At 41.7% G+C, this 25,103-nt stretch overlaps 4 protein-coding genes across 4 annotated transcripts; 2 read left to right on the top strand and 2 right to left on the bottom strand.

Moving 5' to 3' along the window:
• Positions 1-1,501: 1,501 nt before the first annotated feature.
• On the top strand, positions 1,502-4,574 carry LOC116187657 (NPL4-like protein 1). The gene is made up of 2 exons (XM_031516522.1): positions 1,502-2,728; positions 4,023-4,574. Exons 1-2 carry the CDS (start codon positions 1,742-1,744, stop codon positions 4,275-4,277), a joined length of 1,242 nt encoding a protein of 413 aa, XP_031372382.1. The 5' UTR covers positions 1,502-1,741; the 3' UTR covers positions 4,278-4,574.
• Positions 4,575-5,012: 438 nt separating this feature from the next.
• On the bottom strand, positions 5,013-7,009 carry LOC116187656 (protein SLOW WALKER 1-like). Its single transcript, XM_031516521.1, has one exon. It carries the CDS (start codon positions 6,881-6,883, stop codon positions 5,282-5,284), a length of 1,602 nt encoding a protein of 533 aa, XP_031372381.1. The 5' UTR covers positions 6,884-7,009; the 3' UTR covers positions 5,013-5,281.
• An 830-nt stretch (positions 7,010-7,839) lies between these two features.
• On the top strand, positions 7,840-16,129 carry LOC116188423 (sister-chromatid cohesion protein 3-like). The gene is given in 23 exon segments (XM_031517774.1): positions 7,840-8,008; positions 8,122-8,199; positions 8,202-8,304; positions 8,793-8,905; positions 9,165-9,257; positions 9,360-9,523; positions 9,613-9,849; positions 9,932-10,076; positions 10,173-10,351; positions 10,456-10,598; positions 10,686-10,813; positions 11,329-11,502; positions 11,596-11,757; positions 11,845-12,042; positions 12,124-12,261; positions 12,600-12,800; positions 12,911-13,055; positions 13,676-13,782; positions 13,939-14,076; positions 14,470-14,735; positions 14,832-14,956; positions 15,389-15,700; positions 15,811-16,129. Coding segments are annotated over 22 exon segments (3,330 nt in total). The 5' UTR covers positions 7,840-7,975; the 3' UTR covers positions 15,649-15,700; positions 15,811-16,129.
• Positions 16,130-22,242: 6,113 nt separating this feature from the next.
• LOC116188831 lies at positions 22,243-22,851 on the bottom strand. Its single transcript, XM_031518296.1, has one exon. It carries the CDS (start codon positions 22,849-22,851, stop codon positions 22,243-22,245), a length of 609 nt encoding a protein of 202 aa, XP_031374156.1.
• Between the last annotated feature and the right edge of the window lie 2,252 nt (positions 22,852-25,103).

Genomic DNA, 25,103 nt, shown 5'->3' with positions numbered 1-25,103 from the left:
ATTTTGGTTTTATTTTCCATGATGTTACCTCTCTACATTCTACTTCATCTAATTGTTCAGCAAACATAGCATGTTCACCACCCTTAATTGGAAGTGCAACGCCTTTCTCAATGTTACCTTCATCATCACTACCATGACCACTTGGACTATAAGCAGAATCAAAGTCTCCCTCATCATTTGAAGCAGAGCCTCCTTCATCATTTGAATCTGAGTAGCTCTCATCTCTCTCTCATCTAACATGCTCACCAACTTCTTGCAACTCTATGTTTGGAGCTTTCCAATGAACTTGTTCAAACTCAACTTGTTCCAACTTTTTCTTTCCTTTAGATTGAACTACAACCTCCCTCTTGCCATCATTTTCATCTTCTATGTCATTGACAAAATAAAATTCAATCTCTCTAACATTTGCCACACAAATGTAAAGCCTATGAAAATCTTCATCAATTTCAAGTTCTCTTAAGACCATTGTCCAAATCAAATCCATGAATCTTTCAGCACACCCCCTTGTATGATGCATAACCAAGATTCTTATATAACAACTTAATAGCAGGCACTGAAACATTGTCAATACTAATATTCTCCCATACATGTATTTTCCCTCCAGCGTACTCTATTTTGGGCATAACCATAAATTGACCACCATGGTGAAGTATCAACTTATACAAGTCATCCATACCTACAATAAACAATTACAAAGAAAAAAAAATTAATCAAATGAATAAATAACTAAAATGGCCCATAACTACTTTCTATGCCTACCAGTAAACTCTTGCCGATCAACACTCAGGACCACAACCACAATGTAACGAAGGCAGGAGACCACAGTCATGAAAAGCATCAAATGATAATAAGAAAAGCAAAAAACAATAGCCAAGGTAGGGGATCACAACTGTGCGCATAAAGGGAACCACAATCTGGACAAAAAAAAAATTGTCCATACCTCCTCCCAAATGCTTTACGCACGAACTTCCTTCACGCCCTTTACTTATCAAAAACCCAAAACCTCATAGCTTCGCAAAGCACAACCTCGATTTGTCACTCCAGATTGACCAAATTAGAGGGAGAATTTAGGGTTAGGGGAAGAGATGATCTGAGCACTTCTACAGTCAATCAATTTCGTTTTGTGGCTCGAGAATGTTAAATTGACGCCGTCTTCGCTTGTAAAACAACGTCGTCTTTGGCTCATTGTGGTGCGAGAATCGAACCACGGCGTTTTGTACCCTCTTGGAACGACGTCATCTTTTGGTCAATTAGAGGAAACTCCAGTTATCTCACGCCATTAAACCCAGATGCTCAATTCCATCTAAGAAACTTAACTATGGGTCAATTTGATAGACCGAATAGAAGTTCATGTATTAGATCGAAGGCAAAAAATTATCATGTATCATATCAGATGTTTTGGACAACTTCGTGGATCAAATTGATAGTTATAGATATAGGTATAGATATCGTATTATATCGGAAATCTATGATCCCTGCCAGCGTGAGTGGCTTCTTCTCCATATATAGATGTGAATCAAATATGCGAAGGAACAGTGAAACCTTAGTCAGGTCGGAGACGAAGTTCTTTCCTTTAACCCGGTGAAAGATATTGTATTCTCGCTTTTCCCCTTCATCAAGTAATTCAATTTTCCAGAACAGTCTCCTCTCTTCCTCTTCATCTTCTTCCCCCACCACCTCAAAATCCTCGATTTACGGCCTCAACAGCCCAACAAGACCGAACCCACAAACCCTTTTGAGGATGATGCTCAGAATTCGCTCCAGGGACGGCCTCGAACGGCTGAGAGTCGACGACCCCAATGCCACGATCGGCCACCTGAAAACCCTAATCCAGTCCCAGCTCCGAATCCCGATTGCCCATCAAACCCTCTCCATGAATCAGAACCTCCTGCTCGCCAAAACCCCCTCCGACCTCTCCAGCTTCACTGACATGGCCGACCCCAGCATCCCTCTCTCCGTCCTCAACATCTCCCATGGCTCCTTCGTCTATGTCTACTATGATGGGATCGAGCGGTCTGTCGCCGGCCCCGCCTTCCACCCGGCAGGCTCCTTCGGCCGGAAGATGACTATGGATGACTTGATCGCAAAGCAGATGCGGGTCACCAGGCAGGAGAACCCTCACTGCGAGCTCGTGTCATTCGATCGGGACTGCGCCAATATGTTCCAGTACTACGTGAACGAGACCCTCGCTTTCGCGGTGAAGAGAGGGGGGTTCATGTATGGGACCGTGTCCGAGGTTGGGAAGGTCGAGGTGGACTTCATCTACGAGCTGCCGCAGCAGGGGAGTGAGGAGAATTTGGTGTTCTTCAGGGACCCGGAGGAGGAAAAGCTGGTGGAGGCGATCGCCCTCGGGCTCGGGATGAGGAGGGTAGGGTTTATCTTCTCTCAGACGGTGAGTCAGGACAAGAAAGATTACACCTTGTCGAACAGAGAACTCCTGCAGGCGGTCGAATTTCATGCTGAGAGTGGGCTGAAGGAGTGGGTGACGGCTGTTGTGAAGCTGGAGGTGAACGAGGATGGTGCGGCCGACGTCCACTTCGAGGCCTTCCAGATGAGCGATGTGTGCGTTAGGCTGTGGAAGGAAGGGTGGTTCGAGACCGAGATTGGCGAGGAGGGTGCAGACCCTAAGATCTCAAGGATGAAGAAGGATGTGGTGGTTGGTGTAAAGGATACTAGGGAGGTTGACAATGATTTCTTCTTGGTGGTTGTGAAGATCTTCGACCATCAGGTGCGTTTGATTTTGCTTGCATCTTTCGATTTTTTATGACCTGCATTATTTGTTTCTTCTTGGGCTCCTAGTGTTTTTAGTGGCCTGCTTGGTTGAATGCAATAACAAAGGAACACAAAGGAATAGCTTCTATATTGGTAATCCTTCTACCGCAACCAGGTGGAAGATTGTGTTTTCTTGTAGTCTCGGTATGTTGGTGGACGTTCAATGATGGAAGTTTCTGCTTAGATGTGGTGCTAATGGTGCTAGGTTAGGATAGTATATGGGGTGGTTATTTACTTGAAACTTAGGAAACAGAACAAATCTAAACTCGGGCACAATAGGCAGAAAGGTCCACAAACCAAAACGCTATGAGAGAACTGTTGATATTACTTATCCATGAACATGAGGGTGGATAGTATCAGAAATCACATTGGTTTTGGACTTTTTCATTCACGTGCGTCACATTTTTTCGTGCCCGGAATCTGGTGTTTCTGTGCATCTTGATAGTGGCCTGCTTTTAGTACATGTTTCTATCCTTAATAGGGATCGAACCTTTGGCAAGCAAATTTCAACTGAGTATTGACTACTTGAAGTTTTGACCTTGTTAATTTAGTGAATTTCGTTTCAAAATTGCAACTTTCTAGCAGTAACTCACTTCAGTTTTCATACCTACCTGCGTATGCTTCATATTCTCATATAGTGATATCTTATCCTGGTATAAACTCATCCTTGATTAGGTGTAAAAGGGAACTGAATGGATAAGCTTTTATTGAATAGCAGTGTCTCCTCTCGGATATTCTGATATTGAGCAGTTCATTTCTTTTGGTTCTTTTTTCAGCCTTGTTTTGCTTTGCTAATTTCCCTGGGCTTATTTTTTATTCTACTGTTGTCCTAATTTTTTCCTTCTCATCCACAAACTATGATGTGATTTTCTAACAAATGTATTCAATGCAAAACAAAGTATCGTTCTTTTCCCAGAGATCAGTGGATGCTCTTCTGATGTCTTCAGTTCTGCATATTGAATTTCAAGTAACATGCTGGTCCATGTCTGAATGCTTCATTGTTTGTTGTATTGGATGCATAATTCACCCTATGGATCTTTAGGGCTGGTGAATTCCACTGGTTTTTCGATTACTCAGCTGTCTTTGGAACAACTTAGATCGTATACAAGTCAAAGTTGTTTTTGTTGCTTTGTCATGAGCTCTTTTTCCTTCTTAATCGATGATCCTTTTTCTTCTTAAAGCCTCTTGTACATTTCTTTATACAGTATAACAATATAACAGTGTTGGTCTGAATTCAAATTATGATGCAGGGTCCACTCTCGACAGCCTTTCCCATAGAGAACCGCAATGTTCCGGTCACAACCAAGGCCCTGCAGAACCACCTTGACCGAACAAAGAACCTACCTTTTGTCAAGCGGATTTCTGATTTCCATCTACTGCTGCTACTGGCGCGGTTCTTGGACATCAATGCTGATGTCCCAGCTTTAGCAGCGTGTGTGAGCAAACAGGAACCCGTTCCCGATGGCTACAAGCTACTAATCGAGTCTGTGGCAAGCAGTTCTTGAGATGTTCCGGTTGCACGTGAGATCAGTGAAAGGAAGACCATGGTCTCGATTCAATAGGTCAGTTGAAGTATAATATCTATTTGCCCTTTTATCTGACGACTGTCATGACCCGGATGCGAGAGGGAGAGATTTATAAAGTTGTCCTCGGAGAGTTGTTTTAAGTCACTGAATAGGGCTCACAGGCTATGGATGTTTCCTCTACTTGTATACACAGTACAGATCCTGCATGGGAATAATTAGCTCGTTCTCGTTTCTTAACTGAATTCAAGTGAAGCTTTGAGATTATTTGCTTCTTTATTACCATCTCATGTTATCAGAATGTGAAAAAGATCGGAGTCTTTGCTTGTAGTTCTATGATAAAATTCGCTCACGGATAGACAATATCCAAAATTTTAATGGGTAGGGGTCCTTGAGTTGCGTAATGCGAACAGGGTGGATGGGATTCAGAGTTTAGCTGGCTTGTTCGAATTGATAGTTTACAATCATACAAAAAATTCACATGCCGCTCAACAGATTGTTCTGAAATGAGATTTCTTACAATCATACATATATTGACAATGCTGCTCAACAGACTCTTCTGAAATGAGATTTCTATCAAAAGATGCGTCGATCTTGAACATACCCGACCTTGATTCTTGTGAAACAAACTCCCTCTAAGAACGATGAACATGCACGTGAGGCCTCATACAAAATTGTCTAGTCTTCTTGAATGAATCTTTGATAACAGGTCCGATGTAAGTAAAATTGATCAGCTACTATTGCTTTGTATGTAAAGATCAGTCTTGAAAGATGATAGAAATCAGAAATCTTTTACATTTCTTAGCAGAAGCCGAGCCCAAATACTGTAAACAACCAAATGTAACACGACAAAGAGGATGAATTCATCAGGAAGAAGTCCTGTGATCCTTGCATCCTCCTTGAAAGTAGCAAAATTTGTGTTAATTAATAAAGAAACCGCTGCCTTGCCCGAACAAAACTTGGAACTTAGTATTCCTTTCCCCCTCTTATAATCTTCTCCCTGCCATTTTGAGTAAAGGAGAGATTATGCCCTGAATCTCCTGCAGCTCCTGTTGTATCCGAATCTCCTCCTCGACCGCGCTCTTAAGGTTCCTAATAAGCCCCTTCAACTCATTCGACCCCCTAATATCCTCAGCCCTGATGTCGACGATCTTCTTTGCCAAACCCATCAACAAGCTCGAGTACCTAGGGACTGTGGAGTACTTCTGCAGGAATCTCAGAAGCGGGCCTAATTCCTCCGATTCCAAGTTCGATATGCATTTGAGCAACTTCCTCCGGGCCACCAACTCCTCCATGACTGCCACCACATTCTCGGGATTATTCCTGCCCAGGACTGAGACTAGAGCCTCTTTGTGCCTGAACTTCTTCAGCAACCTATCGTGCTCGGCCAGTTTCACCTTTTTCGGCTTCATCACCAAGAAATCCCCCTCGGATGGTTTCTCGCTCTGGCCTCTGCGGAAGTACCTGTAGAAGGATGGCCTCAGAGCCCGCTTCAGGGGCTCGTCCGAGATGCTCTGGAAGCCCGGTAACCCGCCCAAGGCAATCTCTTCTGCAGCTTCTTTCCCCTTTCTCTTCCCGGCATATATTATGCCATTTGACGTCCCGATAACCTGAACTTTGCAACTAGGGGAGAACCCAACAGACAACAATGGTGCCGGGTGCCTCATCGAGTGAGTGACCTTAAAGTTGGTGTAGTCGAAGACTTTCATGTAGCCATCTAAGCCCACACTCAAGATCCGGTTCTGCATTGATTCATCATCAATTTCCATCCCAATTCGTCCCACGCAGATTGAAGTTACAGTCTTGTTGTGGCTCTCCATCGAGTAGACCAGCTTCCCCCCTCCAATCAAGTCCCAGACTTTAACACTGTTCCCTCCAGCGCTAGCCACCAAGCCGCCCGAGGGCAAGAACAGGACATCCTCAACAGGCTTCCCGTGATTCATCTCCATTACTGCTCGATTCTCGTCACCAACCCGAACATCCCACAACTTCACTACATGATCATACGACCCGGTAACGAAAGAATCAAAATTCACCGGGGAGCAATCCCCACACCTCACGTAATCCTTATGCCCTTTGAGGTTCAAGATCACATTTTCGCCGGCGACGTCCCAGTACTTGACCAGCCCGTCGTCACCACCCGAGATCACGTGGAGCTTATCAAGAACCGGGTACTTCACGAACCGGACCGGCCTCGTGTGGGACCGAAGCTTCCTCAGCGGGGTCCGGGTCTTGACATCAAAGACCTGGATAAGGCCCGAGAGGTCGGACGCAGCGATGAGCGACCCGTCGGAGCGGAAAGAGGTGGAGGACACGACGTCGCTGAAGGAGGTGATGGTGTGTGTCGCGGCCAGCGTTTGGGGGGAGAAGAGGGACAGCGAAGCGGAGTGGGCGGCGGCGAAGCGGTGGGGTGCGGCCGGCGAAAAGGCGAGGGAAGGGACGGAGGAGATAAGATTGGGGATCTCATGGTTCTTGAAGGAGGACCAGTACTTCGATTCCGGCGTCTTTGATGGAGTTTTCGGCCTCGGCTTCAGCTTCGGTTTCAGTGGGTAGGTCTTGGAGACATGGATTTCCTCCATGGCAGCCATGCTTCGTGCTTCGGTTCAGGGTTTTTAGGGTTTTGCAGGCGCTCCTCCCTCTGTGTGCGAGCTTGATTAGGGTTTTAGGTTTCGGCTGCAACGCCTTCTGTCCTTCCTCTTGACTAGGCAGCGGGGAAGAAGAAGACCATTTTGGACTTCAACTTTTTATATTTTCAATGACACCCCATATTTCCTCTAGTCATTACATTTGCACCCCTAGTCTAAATTATTACAATTTGCCAATTCAAAACCAACATGAACTTGAAGTTTCGTTTGCAACTCTGAGAACTTCAACTTCTTCATAGTGGCTCCGATCCATGCCTCATTTCACAGGGAACCTCAAAGTGATTATGTTTCATTGTATTCCATCCATATAAGCCAAGTTCACTAATCTGTTTTAAGTCTAAATGGTCTTTTTATTTTCCTTTTATTATGTACAGATCATAACAGAATATGTCTTATTGAAATAATTATACTAACAACATAAGCTCATAGCTAGTAGTCTTGCACGATAAAAGTATCTTCTCTATTCAAAATTAAAAGTTTTTTTAAAATTATTTTCTAAGAAACTTAGAAATTTTTCGACCATTCAACTATTTATAAAGTATACTTTAAATATATGTTAAAGCGAATTATAATACTTAAATTAAATGAACTGCATAACTTTTTTATAAATCTGTTGAAAACCTTGAGAATCGAGCGAATTTCGGTCATCATCACGTTAAAATGAAGTGGCAATCTCAGTAGCGGTATCGTCTATTAGAAAGTAGCGGAGCACGTGATGACTGTCTTCCTTCTGGCCTTATTGGAGAATATTATCAAAAGTTTGAGGAGCAAAACCGAGGAAAAAAAACTTCGGGGGTAATTTAGGTAATGTGTAATGACTCCATGGCAGAATTGAAATTAATAACAATAATTAATTATTAAATAGTAAATACAATTACTTTTGCTGCCGGAAAAAGAAAAAAATAATTTGGCGGGATAATTTTTCCCCCAATTTCCCACCGCTCTTTCTCCCACCGGAAAAATTAGGGCAAAGAAGCATTTCCCTCTCCCAAGCTCTGAAGTCAGATCAAAGCTTCTTCACTCGAGCTTTCGTCCATGGAGGAAGCTGAAACTTCGACTCGCCGCTCTGTTAGTTCAATCCCTACAATCTCTATCTCTCTCTTTCTCATGTTTGACATTTTGTGTATCCGCCGAAGTTCGGCGTTTCACTTGTTGAATTTGGGCTGCGCTTTGTCGAGCAGAAGAGGAGTAGGGCTCAGGCTCTGGCGGCTGAGAGCGGAGAGCAGCTCGACGGAGCCAACGATGCGGCAGATCGTAGCCCGAGCGCGAGGGCTCTCCTGACGACTTCCTGGAGCTGCGGCCTCAACCGAAGCGAAGTCGAACTACAGAAGCCTCCGCGCGACTGGCCGAGCAAAGCTTGATAGGTGATTCATCTGAATTGTCTCCTTGTTTGTTCTTATTCTCCTTTTTCTTGGTTTTGCTTGAAGAAATTGTTCTTGTTGCCAAGCACTTACTCGGTAACCAACTAATATCGATTTCAGTGGTAAGGCATTAACTGTATAATCTCTTGGTTGTTCTGTTTATTGAATTTCAATGCTGCATCCTGCTTTGTGTAAATGGCTGTGTGTTGCCCAGTGAACCGTAGAATCCTGATATCATTCATTTCTATGTGCCGTCGTAATTGCCGTTATTATTGCGTGTTGCCCAATGAATTGCAGAGTATCTTTTATTTTTATTTGGTGTGATTATCGCGCGTTGCCCAGCGAACTGCAGAATTCTCAGATCTTTCATTTTTGTATGCCGTAATTATTGCCAAGAAAAGTGCTTCTATGCTGTTTCTTCAATCTTTCGCATATCTCCAGTTTAGGTTTGTTAATTAATGTATTTGACACACTTACATATGTTTCTGCAGAGGTTATAAAAGGAAATGGCAGGCTTATACCTCAAGCTGTCAAGCTTTGGGTTGAGCGTTATGAAAAGGATCCAAAACCTGCAATGGTTGAGCTTTTGACCGTGCTGTTTGTGGTAATATTATTCTCTTTCCTCTTATTTTGGAAATTGGCACTCATTCATTGTTGTAGATAACTACTGTAGAAGGGCACCTGGAATTGGTTTTATGGTCTGAAATCTATATAAATGACAGCCTCCTTAATCAGATCTTTGTTTAGTTACACTGAGAGGTGGCTTCTAAAAATACAGATCCGCTAAAGTCTAGAAGGTTCAATTTTACTTTATATGCTTGTTATTTCAGGACGCAAGATCCTAATTAACTGGCAATCTGCAGGCTTGTGGAGCAAAATACTACATTAAAGAAGAGGATCTTGATGAAACTGATGTTGATGACGTAGTGGTTGCTCTTGTCTCTCTAGCTAAACAGGTATGCTGGACTTCCTCTTCTTACCGTTCTATCTTTTTAATCTAATATCTTTTATGATACTTATCAAATGCTTCCCACTGAAATTTGGCTCCGATATTTTAGGGGGAAGTTGAGGATTACCAAAATTCGAAAAAGAAGGAGTTTAAGAACTTTAAGGATAATCTGCTGGCATTTTGGGAAAATTTGGTAATAGAGTGTCAGAATGGGCCTCTATTTGATCAGGTCTTGTTTGATAAGTGCGTGGACTACATCATTGCCCTGTCATGGTTAGTGCTCAACCCATGTAAATTCTCAGTCACGATAAATGTGTTACTGGGTACTCAGTCGGAATCTGCTTGATTTCCATTTTGAACAGCACTCCTCCCAGAGTTTACCGTCAAGTATCCTCGGTTATGGGTCTACAGCTCGTCTCATCTTTTATAAGAGTTGCCAAAGCACTTGGTTCACAACGGGAAACTACTCAAAGGCAGTTAAATGCAGAAAAGAAAAAAAGAGCTGATGGGCCTCGTCTGGAGTCACTAACTAAAAGATTAACCAGCACACATGAAAAGATAACAGTGATAGAGGAGATGATGCGCAAAATATTTACTGGGTAGGAATCTTGGCTGAATGAATCTCTTGTTTCCACCAAACAGACTGTCATTATGCTAATCTAGTCTTGCTTTGTCTTGAAGGTTATTTGTGCATCGATATCGAGACATAGATCCTAACATCCGGATGTCTTGCATTGAGTCACTCGGTGTATGGATTTTGTCATATCCATCGTTATTCTTGCAGGATCTTTACTTGAAGTATCTTGGCTGGACACTGAATGACAAAGTGAGAAGAAACTTAACAATCAGTTGCAATCTGGTCTTAGAATACAGAATACTGCTTATTACAACATTATACTTTTCTCTCTAATTGCACCTGTAGAATGCTGGTGTCAGGAAAGCGTCTGTCATTGCGTTGCAAAATCTTTATGAGGTGGATGATAATGTACCGAGTCTGGGACTTTTTACTGAAAGATTCTCCAATCGAATGATTGAGCTTGCTGATGACATTGATATATCGGTGGCTGTATGTGCCATAGGCCTTGTAAAACAGCTTCTGCGGTGAGTAGGTGTATAGGCTTTTCCTTTGGTTTTGTTTGCTGTAATGATTATATCCGTCTTTCCACTATTGTTCTAAAGTTTTCTCCATGGACTGCTCTTTGTAGGCATCAGCTGCTTCCTGACGATGACTTGGGTCCCCTATATGATTTACTTATAGATGATCCACCAGATATAAGGCATGCTATAGGAGGGTTAGTTTATGATCATCTGATTGCTCAAAAATTTAACAGCACCGACGGCTCCAAAGGTTATGCCCTCTCTTCTGGTTATGTGCATGCTCATGAAGGTGCTATGAATTCAAACTCCTATTGGAACTAATGACATTATTTTTCAGGCAGTGATGGCAGTAACTCTGAGGTCCATCTTGGAAGAATGTTGCAGATACTAAGGGAGTTTTCAGCTGATCCGGTGTTAAGTATGTATGTCATTGATGATGTTTGGGAATACATGAAGGCTATGAAGGTTTAGTATTTTATCTGCCCACTTTGCATCAAGTTGACTTGGTTTATTTTCTTTTTTCAACTATGCTATATTCAAAATTAAAAGAGGTGTTTCTTTTTTACTAGTAATATAGCTGTTTTGAGTAAAAAAGAAAAGATCGGATTATTTTGTTAGTTTCCTCTGATGTTAGGTGTCTATAGCTAAAAATTATCGGTAGGACTAACTTCATAGTATGACTTTTTACTTTTCCTCTCTCTCTCTCTCTCTCTCTCTCTCTCTCTTCATGATTTACAATGTAACACATTCTGATGCTATCAGTTGCTTTTTGACAGTTAGACAGGCGCGTCGTGGAAATTTTAATTGTGTTGCGTTATCTCTTTTATTATCCAAATACTTGTCATATCACACTAAAGCTCTGTGATCATGACATAACTCCTGTAAACAAATCTATCAAACAAGGAAGAAAGTTTTCTTATGGAAACTTCTTTGAGTGTATTATCAGTTGATTGAGGTAGCATACCATATTTGTCCTGTAGGATTGGAAATGTATAATCTCCATGCTGTTGGATGAGAATCCGAGGGTAGAATTGACTGATGAAGATGCAACAAACTTAGTACGGCTTCTTTGTGCATCTGTCAAGAAGGCTGTGGGAGAGAGGATTGTTCCTGCATCTGATAATCGAAAGCAGTATTATAATAAAGCTCAAAAGGTCTGTTATATGTGAACCCTCTTTTACTCCCATGCTGAAAATTAGATTGCCTTTCTGTATTGTCATGTTGGCCCTTGTATGTAAATATTGTAGGAAATATTTGAAAACAACAGAAGGGACATAACTGTTGCCATGATGAAGAACTATCCTCAGCTTCTGCGCAAATATGTAGCAGATAAGGCAAAAGTACCATCTCTTTCTGAGGTTATTGTGTATATAAATCTGGAGCTGTATTCTCTAAAGAGGCAGGAGCAGGTGTGTCATGTTTATTTTGTCCAGTTATCTCATCACCCGTTCATATTCTGGTCTCAACACTGATGATTTTATATTTGTCATGTTTAGAATTTCAAATCTACGCTTAAGCTGTTGAAAGAAGCATTCTTTAAACATCGTAATAAGGACGCGCTCAGGTCTTGTGTGAAGGCTATCAACTTTTGTTCGGTAGAAAGTCGAGGGGAGCTGCAAGATTTTGCACGCAATCAAGTAAAGGAACTGGAGGATGAACTTATTGCGAAGACTAAATCTGCAATAAAAGTAGAGGTACATCTCTTTCACTACCTCTCTCTCAACTTTTCTATTTCCTGATAGTGGCCTTAACTGATGAGGCTGTTGTCTTTGCAGGATAGTGATGACGAGTATTCTCTTCTTGTAAATTTAAAACGGCTTTATGAGCTTCAATTATCGAGGAATGTACCTATCGGAAGCTTGTATGAGGATTTTGCCAGGGTGGTCCAAACATTCGGGGACATTGATACTGAGGTATGCAGATGGTCTCATCAAATGGGAAACTGCAATTGTATGATTAATTATACTTGTAGATTCTTTTTAAACCAAAAGAAAAAGGAAACTTGTCAATTTCAGTGTTATTTTATTTTCATTTTTAGGATGTATGTAAACTAAAAGAAAAAGGCAGCAGCTCTTCTAACATTAGAATGAGAGATCTTGCTTAGCATTTCTGTTCTGGTCTTATTATGTGATATTTCTAATTCTAAAATATGCACTCAGTATGATTTACTTTATGCTTGTCTTGTTGAGTCCGACTACAAAACAAAATTTATACTGTTCCTTCAATCACTTGCTATCTGTTGCTCATTCAGGTTATCAGTTTCTTGCTCCTCAATATGTATTTACACGTGGCATGGTCTCTGCACACCATTGTTAGTAGTGAAACTGTGTCTGCGGAATCTGTATCTATTTTGTTGTCTAGACGGAATATCTTGTTTGAGCGGCTTGAGGTCTTACTCGATGAACCTTCATTTACTGAAGGGAGAAAGCACAGTAGTCAGTTGGCCTGCAGGGTAAGCTTTCTCTGCTCTGTTATCTGATTTTATGAGTAAATGCTAAGTGGACCTCATTCTTTCATTTGCGTCTCTGGATACTGGCCTAATGAGCTGCTGTTATCCGACAGATTTGCACCATACTTGCTGAATCGTGGTTTATCTTTCGGATGAAAACTTTTTCTTCGACGAACTTGGAGACATTAGGATACTCTCCAGATCCATCTCTTTGTCAGAAGTTCTGGAAAATGTGTGAAAAGCAGCTTGATGTTTCAGGTGATATTTTTGTTCTGCCACTGACTGTTAGTGGTGTGACACATCTAGATGAGCGTGATCAAGTGAATGGATAAGATGGCCACTGATGATTCATAGGAATACTTTTGGTCTCTTATTAGTGCTGGAGTGAATACTTGCTATCTTCTTGTCTCACAAGAAAAATAGTTGGTATCTTGTTCACTAGGTTTAGGTTGAAGGGTTACTTTAAGTATCAATATTTTGTTTATGGATCTCTCAGATGTCTTCAACATGGTCATAACTGCAGACAAAGTTAACTTGGTCTGAGCTCATGTGTGTTGGTTACCAAATTCCAACATCTTTGCATTGATCCATCTTATTGGGCATAAGTAATGTTACTGATTTGTCAAAGCATATGATCCCTAGGTTTTTTGGCATCATGTGATCCCTAGTGGTTGACTCCTATTTAGTAGCAATTATAGCTTGAAGTTCCTCAATTTAGTTCTAGCTGCAATTGATTGACAACGTTAACAGGAGCTGTTAAAAGTCTTGTTCCCTTTTTCTATTTTGTTTAACCTTATTGCATATTATAAGAAAGGAGAGCAGCACTTGCCGTTCTTACCTTGTGAATGGCCAATTATAAGTGCTCCTTTATAATGCAGATGAGACAGAAGAGGAAGATGGAAACAAAGAGTACATTGAGGAGACAAATAAAGATGCTGTCATGATTGCTGCTGCAAAACTGGTCGCTAGTGACACAGTATCTAAGGTATGAATTTGATATGGATGGAAGCTTTAGTTCCTTCCTGCTTGGGTGAGTGCAAATTGGCTGAAGGAACCGTGGTACATTTTTTATCATTCCTATTTTGTACATCAGCAACTTGTATAGCCTAGATAGCTGATGGTTATTTCCTGTTTAATGCAGGAGGATCTCGGACCAGATATAATTTCTCATTATGTGATGCATGGGACCAGTGTTGCTGAGATTGTTAAGCATCTACTTACTGTTTTGAGGAAGAAGGATGATGATCTCTCCAGTGTTTTACTTGAAGCTCTGAAAAAGGTAAGATACAGGGATTGGAAGCCTGGAAATTGCATTTTGTTGATTATTCTCCCATATTTATGCACATATCACGCGCCTTTATTATTCCGGGTAATCTAAGTTTTCAGTCCTCGTCTTGCTGCATTGGAATGCGCTGATAAGTTTACGATAACAATGTCATGATTCATCCTTGACTTCACAGAATTGACTATGGGAGGAGAAAGTGAAATGTATATAAACAAATGTATATCTTTCTGATTATTTGTGCGAAGAGCGATAGTTGTGATTACAGAAAAATTCCTTTCTGATAAATGCCACTTTTTTATCATTCCTTTCTGTCATAGAATGGAGCTTTTTTATCATGATATGCTTTTCACTTTGCTGAATCGACTTTATTTTTTGTGTATTGGCTAGGCCCATCTTCGGTACCTGGCAGAATTCTTGAGAGATGGTGACCAATCTCTCACTGGGAAACTATTTCAAGATTGTAAGGACCTTTCTGCTCGGCTTTCTGCAATGTTTACTGGTGCTGCCAGGAATAGACATAGATTGGAGATATTGAAAATCGTGCGGGATGGGATCGACTATGCATTTTCCGATGCTCCTAAGCAGCTTTCTTTCTTGGAATGTTCTATGCTTCATTTTGTGTCTAAGCTGCCTCCAGCTGATATCCTCGAGATGTAAGAGTTCTTTCTAAGGTGTTTCTGTTGAGATCCTATTTTTGATCCTTGGCATTGTTCTAAAAGTTTAGTGCCTTTTTCTGTTTGCTGGTGTAGCTTAAAGAATGTGCAGAAGCGAACTCAGAATGTGAACACTGACGAGGATCCCAGTGGCTGGCGTCCTTACCATACTTTTGTTGATACCCTCCATGAAAAATATTCCAAGAATGAAGGTCTTCCAGGTATAGTTTGGCTTGCTTTATATGTTTTTTTTAATTTTTGATTGGAGTAGACATACAGGTACATATATGTCTCGTTTTGGTGGTTCGATTGGCTTCAAACTGTTTTCATCTGCTTCCAATTTATTGGAGGAGGGATAAAGGGAAAAAAAAGAAAAGAAAAACTCCTTCCCTAACTTAAGCTGGAAGCCCTTTCCTCTTGTTAATTCCTCTTATCTCTAGCATAAGAGTGCAGTTGTATGTATCCAATGCATAAATAAGTTTTATGAGAATACGAATTTTCATTTATATCCGTATCTCATTTATGCCAAGTTTTTCTAGGGTAAACTGGAGGCACCTAATTTTATGCATGAGCCCCAGAATACCAATTATGGCTTCCATTTTATAACGAATAAGATGTAAATATTCTGAATGCCCTCTTTCTGTTGGCTGCAGAAGAAAAGGAAGGGGTCACCATGAGACGCCGTGGTCGTCCACGTAAGCGGCGCAATATTGAAGGAAAGAGACTCTTTGATGAGCACAGTTCGAGTGAGGAAGAGGACTTGATCAGCTCTTCTGACCATGAAGAAGCTCCTGAAGAGGACAAACAGGAGGAGAATGAAGAGGACGAGGCTCCTCTTATCCATTCCATCCGAGCATCATCCAAGTTTAGGTCGCTTAAGGTCTCGAGAGACGAGACCAGGAGTCATGCTTGAACTGGAGAAACTGAGGAAGCTCAGGACAATCCAACTGCCTCGAGGGCATTGGGTAAGAATTATACAACTTAAGAGCATTGAGATTACTGAAGTGATCTGTCTGATTGACTGGTTTTGCGTGGAAGTATGATCTCTGAAAGTTTGAGAATTCTGCTGTTGCAGGATCCAAGCGATGATAGTCATCCTCCTCACATCTTCAACAGATGTAAATACTATGGCCTTCTTTTCGTTGTTCCAAGGGTTCGGTCGTAGGAATCAGTTGGTGTAATGCACTGGTTCGGGGCATTGATGCATATGTTTATGAATGTGATAGCTGTAGTATGTGATTTTCTCCGATGCCTATTTGTTTTTATGGTACCTTGTGATTAAGGGATAGAATTGGTCTAATTTACGTAAAGGATATGTCCAGCTTGTATATGCTTATGCACTGCTTCAGTAATGGTTTCTTAGAGAGTAATTATATACAATACCAGTACCACTATGGATGGGAATGAGCCAGGACTCCCTAGCCACTGGGTCGAGCTGAGGCAGTTCACTAAGAAGTAAAACTCTTTTAATCAAGAATTTTTTCAATTCACAAGATTCAAACTAGAGGTCTTGCTTGAAGAGAACAAATGTTGAATCGCTTGAGTGAATCCTCGTTGGTTGCCACGTCCATTTGAATCTCAAAGATTAACACCAATAGTTCTCATTTTAATTAAAACTTTACAAGTCACCTTACATGCATTATGGAGTTCCTAATTCAATTATAACAAACTGAAGGAAACAGTCGCAATCAATATGTTTTGAGGGGGAAAAAAAAATCACAATCAATATGCATGAGAATACAGAAGCGATTTCTAGAGTTTGTCGCACGTTCATCCTTTCATCTTGCTCATTTTCCATGGATTTTGAATTGGAGGAGAAGTTAATTGATGAAATTGATATCGGTGGGGAAGCAATGCTTGAAGAGAATGCTGCCATTACTGATGACGCTGACCTTAGTAAAAAAGCGGCAACGATCAAGACTTGGGTAGAGCCATTTATGAAGATGAGATTCACAAGTACTACAACGACTACATATCCTTCTAAGAATTTTTAATGTAGATCTTCGATCATCCTTTCATATTTTTACATCCCAAGCAATAATTTTCGTTAAATTTTAATGCGTGTATCATCTTATATTTTTCGTCTTGTTATTAACATATCAATTAAATTACACTAAGAATATACCGTTTACAAAGTTCAGAGATTCATACTAGATTAACAAAATTAATTAGAGATGAGATCTATTATTTCATGAATTGTAAGGTTATATAATTCAAAGTAAGAAATATTTAATTAAAGAACAGACACCACTCAAAAAGCTCATATTCCCGGGGAATTCGAAATCCATGGAAAGATGAAGAAGATGAAAGGATGAACGTGCGTATTTTGTGCATATTAATGGTCATCTTTTCCTATAATTATTAGTAATTGAATTAGAATCTCTATGAGGTATGTAAGGTGACTTGTAAAGTTTTAATTAGAAAAATATAAAATTAAATTGATAACTAACGGAATTAATCTTTGGGGTTAAATAAGAAATGTGACCCGATCAGAAAAGCAGCTCGTGAAAAATCAGTTTGCAGCTGCCATTGACGATATAAAAATCCATAGACAAAAGGCCTTTTATCAGGAAAAAAAAAAGACCTCTTACAAAAATTTTGCCATATGCTCGTACCGAAATTTTTTTTTTTTGCTTCAGACCCCGAAATCTCATGACTTGCCCCTTTTTCAGTTTCGGGCCAATTTTAAGATTTGGTTATATTTATCTTCAAAATAACTTGTGGACTGCAATGGTATAGTTTTTGGGTAATAAGGAGAATTGTGAGAGTCTACTATCGCAATTTCGAGAGATCGAGTATTAAAGGTTATTTCTCCTCTTAACAAATTCGCTTTCCAAGACTTGAATTTACGTTTTCCTCCTTACGGGGTGTGAAGCTACTTACCACTTAATTGATACTCTGTCGCTTGCTATATCATATTTAAATTATTGTTCGGATTCTACGTAACAGAGTATCACTTCTACTTATGAAAGATATTTAACTTTCATTTAAATAAACATAGTCGATTTTTTATATAAAGAGCCATCCTGCGGATGGGGAATTAATCTTCATTTACGTGTTGCAGGAGAGATGGGATACAGCAGCTAGCCAAAGGTCCAGCCACCATTATGGCCATCGGCTCTGCTGTTCCCTCGCACGTCGTCTATCAGGCTGATTTTCCGAACTACTACTTTTGACTCTCTGGCTGTAACGACATGACAAAACTCAAAGAGAAGTTTGTTCGCATTTGTAAGCATTACATACAGAAACTCGTATCGACTTGCTTTTACATACAACAATGAACAAGCATTAGCATTAGCAATTGCTAATTACCCATCGATCCTTCACATTAATTAGTATCTTGTATTTTATGGATATTGCAGGTGAGAAGTCCACAATAAGGAAATGCCACGTGCTCATGACTGAAGAAATACTAAAGCAGAATCCCGCCATACTGACCTACGACTGTCCCGTCCCTCAATGTTCGGCAAGAGTCGGTAGTGTCTAAGGTGCCTAAGCTTGCCAAAGAAGCAGCCTCAAAGGCGATCGAGGAATGGGGCCAGCCGAGATGGAAGATTACTCACCTCGTGTTCAGCTCGGTTGTTGGCGCCGTGAATCCTGGGGCTGACTTCAAATTGATCCAGCTCCTTGGACTTGAGCCGTAAGTTAAAAAGGGTCCCGCTGTACCAACAAGGCTGCTATGTCGGGGCAACAGCCCCTCGAATAGCTAAAGACCTGGCAGAGAACAATGCCTCTGCTCGTGTACTCGTAGTTTGCCTGCCCAGACAAGAGTAATCCCAAGATTTTACGGTTTCGGTTCACGCAAGAATTCAAACATCATAATTTGATGAACTGTAACACAAGATTGTGAACCGATTCCCCGACATACGGGCCTACTTTTCTCTCAGCTTTTCAACCGACATCGTTTGGTTTACCGAAATTTCAGTGTCAAAAAGTGTAAGCTGAGCGCAGCTTAATTCACGGGGTAAATGAAATAAAATTGTAAGCCTAGCAATCCAGAGTACCGAAAGGGCGTGCGGGATATAAGCCCTCACGTAACGTGAATCTCTGAACTCAGACTTTTCGGTTCCGCACAGACCAATGTCTTAGCAAAACTAGGTGTTTCATACCCCTAGACTCGGGTAACTTATCGGTCCTCGACTTTCGGGTCGTAAAATGATAAGTGGCGACTCTTTCTCACGCGTGTCCGTCACGCATCCTCGGGAAGGTGGATACTCCTAAGTCGCGCGATCCAAAAGTGCACATACGGGCCCCGACGAGAGTCCACATTTGGGTCCGTACACCAATAAAATACTTCAGCGGCCCCAAATCTTTTATGCGGAAGCACTTATCTAGATATCCTTTAAATGATTCACAGTGGCTAGGACTGTTGCCCACTATGATCAGATCATCCACATAGACCAGCACACCAAGGAAAATATTTCCTCGACTAAAAATAAAAAGGGGATGATCCACACCTGATTGAATGAACACATATTGCCGAAGTGCCTCTGCAAATTTCGAAAACCAATTTGTTGATGCCTAACGAAGTCCATATAAAGACTTGCGAAGCCTGCACACTGTTCCATTTATCGAAGCAGAGAAACCAAGAGGTAGTTTCATATATACTTCTTCCTCGAGGTCCCCATGTAAAAAGGCATTGTTGACGTCCATTTGTTGCATGTGCCACTCTTTTGCTACTGCCACTGTTAAGAGACATCGCACAGTTACCAACTTGGCCACTGGTGCAAAAGTCTTATGGTAGTCAATTCCTTCGACTTGGGTGAAACCCTTTGCAACTAGTCGAGCCTTATAACGTTTTATGCTTTCATCCGCCCGACGCTTCACCTTATATACCCATTTGCAGCCGATAGGATGTTTACCAAAAGGCAGTTGTTCAATCGTCCATGTCTTATTTAATTTGAGAGCGCGAATTTCTTCAGCCATGGCGTCTCTCCATCTTGGATTTCGGACAGCCTCTCGATAAGATACGAACTCTCTGTCAGAATCAATTGCAGCTAGAAAAGCCTTGTGTTGGTTAGAGATAGTGGAATAATCAACAAATCTCTTAATGTGATAAGACGTACCTGAGGAGTGCAAGGTAGTGGGCGAAACGGGAGAATGGGTCTTATAGCGAACAGTGTGAACGATATAATCCTTGAAGTGTTTAGGAAGGCTGAAAACTCGTTCAGATTGTCGCAAACTCACTTCTTGACTATCCTCTAAATTTTCAGAAGAAATGCCCTTTTTGGATGATTCTCCCTCCCTTTTAAATTTCGAAATACTCACCTTTGCTCCCATAATACTCCCCTAGCTTCCAGAATCTGGACCGGGCTCCTTTCTGAACGGCCCGGAGCGGAATTATCCCTTATTGCTTCCAAAACTGGCCCAGCGTCCCTCTCAGCTTGGCCTGGATTAGGAATTTCTTCCTGGGCTGCCCAACCTTCTTCCAGTGAGATCCGCCTCCAGAAACTGCTGGGCTGGACTAGGCCCGTCTGTAACACTGGGCTTCTCTTCCTCCTCAGTGCTGGGCTGCTACTGCCAAGCTTGACTGGGCTTCTCCCAGCACTAGGACCGGTCTGATGACGATTCACCAAAATGGCCCAGCTGTTCTGTGTTGGACTGAGGTCACCCAATTGTTCTCCTTGGGCCAATAGAGGTATCTTCTAGAAAAAGTGGGCCGCCTCCTCATTGTTGTTTCGATTTTTCATCTTCCTTGGCAAAAGGAAAAATCGTTTCATAAAATTTCACATCCATTGACACGAATATCTGCCAATTCTGGAAATCATAGAGCCTCCATCCTTTCTTTTTGTGAGGATATCCAATAAAAGCACATTTTCGAGACCTCGGTTCATACTTATCTTTGGTTCGTGTGTGAGCATAGCATAACGACAAAAAAACTCGTAAATTTGAGTAATTAGGTTGTTTACTGAAAAGTACCTCATGAGGGCTCTTGTTATCAAGTAAGGGCGTCGGAGTGATGTTTATCAAGTGGACGACCGTCGAGACACACTCCCCCCAGAACTTTGTCGGTAATGAGGCCTAAAACATGAGAGCCCTAGCGATGTTTAGGATATGTCGATGCTTCCTCTCAACCCTGCCATTTTGCTGCGGTGTATCTGTGCAAGATGTCTGATGCACAATACCGTGTGTAGAAAAGAAATCTCGTAGCTCCCTTGACAAAAACTCCATCCCATTATCACTTCTCAAAATTTTGATCGTGCGATTGAATTAATTATTTATTAAATTATAAAAATCAATGATAAATCGCCGAGTCTCAGACTTTTCTCGCAATAAATAAACCCACACACCTCGACTAAAATCATCAACAATAGTCAAGAAATAATTGGCTCCACAACTCGCCTTAACTCTATACAATCCCCATAAATCATAGTGTATTAACTGAAATGAGTACTCAACTTTATTCATACTCAAGTAAAATGGTAAGCGTGTCTGTTTCGCTCTAAGGCATATATCATACTCCTTATTACTTCCTTCTGAAAAATTTAAATCAATACCCTTCAACTTTATCATGCGAGATGGATGACCGAGCCTCTGATGCCAAATATCTGCAGACTCTTTTACAACTGCTTGGCATTTTCGTGGTGCGGTGGCCACTCGCTTTAGATAATAGACCCCTTCTCGAAGTTCACCCACTCCAAGCGTCCTCCTCGAGGTGCGGTCATGGATAACACTTAAATCAGAGTAAAACGTCAAATAACAATACATCTCCTTCGACAATTGTGCAATCGAAATTAAATTGCAATTGAAACTGGGCACATAAAGCACGTTGGTAATCTCTATCAATCCTACAATTATCACATTTTCCGCCTGAGTAGCTTGCACTATGCCCCCATTAAGAATATATACCGGTGCTCCGCCTTTGATTGGAATAGATGTTGAAAAATATTCAAGACACCCTGTCATGTGTCGTGATGCTCCTGTGTCCAAAATCCATTCAATTTGCAAGGTCACTAAATTAAATTTGTTATCGACAAGTGGTTCGGGTCGATGACATCCTGGGAAAGCATGGATAATAGGCGTTGGAATTGCTCGTCGGGTAGGGCCTCCAGGCGTTCGGCCTGCGAACTCCCCGCATTGTCTGGGCTCCGTTCGCTCGGTCTGGGCCTCGCTGAGTTTGGGCCTTTCCACGCAGCCCAGCGCTTTGCTTGGCCTGCCCTGTCCCGGGCCCCCTTCCTGCACCCGTCTTGGACTTGGAATGCCAAGCTGGGTATCCGATAATGGCCTAACACGTACTCCTCGTGTGGCCCGGCTTCCCACAGTGACTGCAGCTCACCTTCCCTTCCCCGAAGCTCTGCAATTTCTCCATCCCAATTTGTCCGTGATCTGTTTCTCCTCTGGCAAGGAAGACGGCGGATTTAGGGACGACTTCTCTGGACCGAGCAACCATCTTCTGCCGCTCCTCGTTTGCCACCATCTTATATATATTATTCAGGTTCGGCAGTGGTTCTATGCTGAGAATCGTCGATCGGATTGTGTTAAATTCTGAGGTAAGTCCCATAAGGAACTAATAGCACTTTTCTGCTTCCTTCTGTGTTGCAATTGTGGCGTTCGCTCCACAGCTACAACTCGGGTGTTCCAAATAGAATTCCAACTCGTCCCACAATAATTTCAATTTGTCGTAATAGTCCCGAACATTCAACCCATCCTGCTTGAGAAAACAAATGTCAGTCTTGATTTGAAAAACCCTAGACTGATTCCCTACGGAAAATCTCTCGTTGAGATCATCCCATAGGTTTCTGGCATCCACCGCGTAGGCTACGGTGGCCTGGAGACTCCCCTCCATGGTGTTAAACATCCACGCCAAAACCGTGGAATTACACCTCTCCCACCTCTCTTTGAGAGGGTCATCATCGTCTGGTCTCTCCAGAGATTCGTCGATGAAAGCCAACTTGTTCCTGGCTCGAAGCGCAATTAGCATAGCCCGTGACCATGTTAGGTAGTTGTCACTGTTGAGGGTGCACCCGATCACCTGGGCTCTTGTGCTGTCAGAAGACGCAAGCCGATAAATTGGCGGGACCTCCATGCTCCTTACCGAGCTGTCCCCTGTTTTCCTGTCCTTTGATGATTTAGCGTCCAGCCTTGGACTCTTCTCATCATCACTGATATCGGACATTTTATTGCCGGAAAAACTTTAGTCGGTACAGGAGCGTAGACGCTCTGATACCATGAGAAGATTGGAAGAATCCAACTTGCCATTCATTGAATCGTTCGACACAATTTACAAGCTGTGTAGTCTTACAAATAGGAAAACTAATTAATGTCATAAGCCTAATATCTATGACTACCGAAAATATCAAATACCGTATTTACAAGTTCCTAATATACAATCTATAATGGTATAACTGTTGCTTCCTACAAAAATACAAAATTAACGAAGAAAGAAAACTCAGAGCACCCACCATAACCAATGTTTTCGACATGGAGATCTTCAATGAAGTCTAACTCTTAAGAATCTCATAAGACCGTTTAAATTTTATGAGTTTTTGTCCCGATCCGTAGGTTTGCAATGGTTAAATGAGGTAAGAGAAAGACATAGTTGACACAATTTAGATAGACCTTGGGTAAGGAAGTATACCTCGACTTTTTTTGGTCGGATGATCAATTTGACGGAAGAGAGATCTCAGTCCCATGACATGCACATAACTAAAAACCTTTAACAGAAAACCTTTGTATTTATGGATTTTCCCCGAGTTCCTGATCAAAAATCAATGAATGCTGGAAAGTTACAGTGCAATCCGTCAAAAAATTAAGTAGACCTTAGGCAAGATATGGTACCTTGAAAATTTTTCCTTAAATTATCAATTTGACAGAGTATAGAAGCCCAGCTTCTTCCTCAACACAATTTGAATAATGTGAAATTAAAGGAAAAAGAAGTTATATATGAACAGTATTTTCTTAAAAAAATCTTCCAAAATAGTGTCATGTTGGATTAGTAAGTATGTTTTTTTAAAAGAAATTGCTAGAAGTAAAGTCAATCGTGAATATCTTCTAATGTGTGCAAGACAGATTTGTCTTCTAATATAATTAATATAACTATATATACATATATAGAGAGAGAGAATGCTGACCTCTCGATTTTCGTTTCCTTCGTCAACCGGTTACCTAAAGAATACCAAAGGAAAAAAGAAAAGGAATAATGAAATTTGATAGATAATATATTTGTCAACACCCAATTTCGGTCCATCGGCTCCAGAGGGGTAAAATTATCATTTTTCTATTTATCACCTTTTTTTTTAAATTTTTTTATTAATTAATTAATTAATAATAATAATAATAATAAATAAATAAATAAGAAAGAGGAAAGAAAAAAAAAAAAAAAGAAAGAAGGAAAGAAAAGAAAAATCTCGGGCAAGGCCGGGCAGCGTTGACCGGCTGCCCGTGACCTGCCGGCCCTAATTTGAAAAAAAAAAAATGAGCGATTCGGGCAGTTCGGGCAGGCCGGGCAGGGGCCGGGCAGCTCTCGCCGGCTGCCCGCGATTCCCGCCGGCCTAGAACGCCCAAATCGCGATTTTCGCGATTTTCGGCCAAATCGGCCGAAATCTTAACGGAAAAGGGAATGGAATCGCAATTAAATGGACAGAAATACAATTCGGGTGGGGAGGAACACGACCCAGCAAACGAAATCAGAAAATTGGCTCTCGATTTGGCGGATTTTGAAATCGGAGTTTCGGAGCTTCCGCCGGAAAACCGTAACCTTTTTCCCCCGATTCCGATTGATTAAGCGCCGGTGAGGTCCCGATCACCACGGCGAAGCATCGGCGGCGCCCAGAGCTATCCCCCACGTCCATTCCGGCCGTCGTCGAGGCGTCCAGGGAGCGAGAACCGCCGGCCCCAGCCCGTCGCCGCCGCTTTCCTCCTGATCCCGGCCGCCCTTCGGCTAACGGGCCTCGGCCCATTTCTCTTCCTTTGCAGGCTCGGCCCATTCAGGCCCAAGGTTCCCCAGTCCGGCCCAGCGCTCTTCCGGGCGGTTTTCCTTCGGGCGGTCCGGTCCGATCCGATCTGGTCCGATCCGATCCGGTCCGATCCGATTTGGTCCGATTCATCCGGCGATTTTTTTTATTTTTACAGAGAGGCCCTTCAACTTTCCGAACTAGGTAAATTCTCAACTTAGTGGCATAATTAAGGCTCATTTCCTGAATATTATTGCTTGCTTAATTGGATATAATGTGAATTGAGTGTTATTGGGTCGCGTGGGTGATCGGATTTGTCCCGAACTCGATTTTATGAACTTTCCATTTTGTTACATTTCTGTCCAGAGGACTCATTTTATTTTTTCAGATCTGCCCCGAACCCTAAAATTTATTTTCAACCAAGTCCAGAACATTTTATTATTTTTCAATCAGTCCTTGGATTTTCCAGAATTTC

This window comes from Punica granatum, chromosome 8 (assembly GCF_007655135.1).
Source record: "Punica granatum isolate Tunisia-2019 chromosome 8, ASM765513v2, whole genome shotgun sequence".
Lineage (NCBI taxonomy): Eukaryota > Viridiplantae > Streptophyta > Magnoliopsida > Myrtales > Lythraceae > Punica > Punica granatum.
Note: the sequence above shows the minus strand (reverse complement) of the source record. Positions and strands in the feature narration are given on the sequence as shown.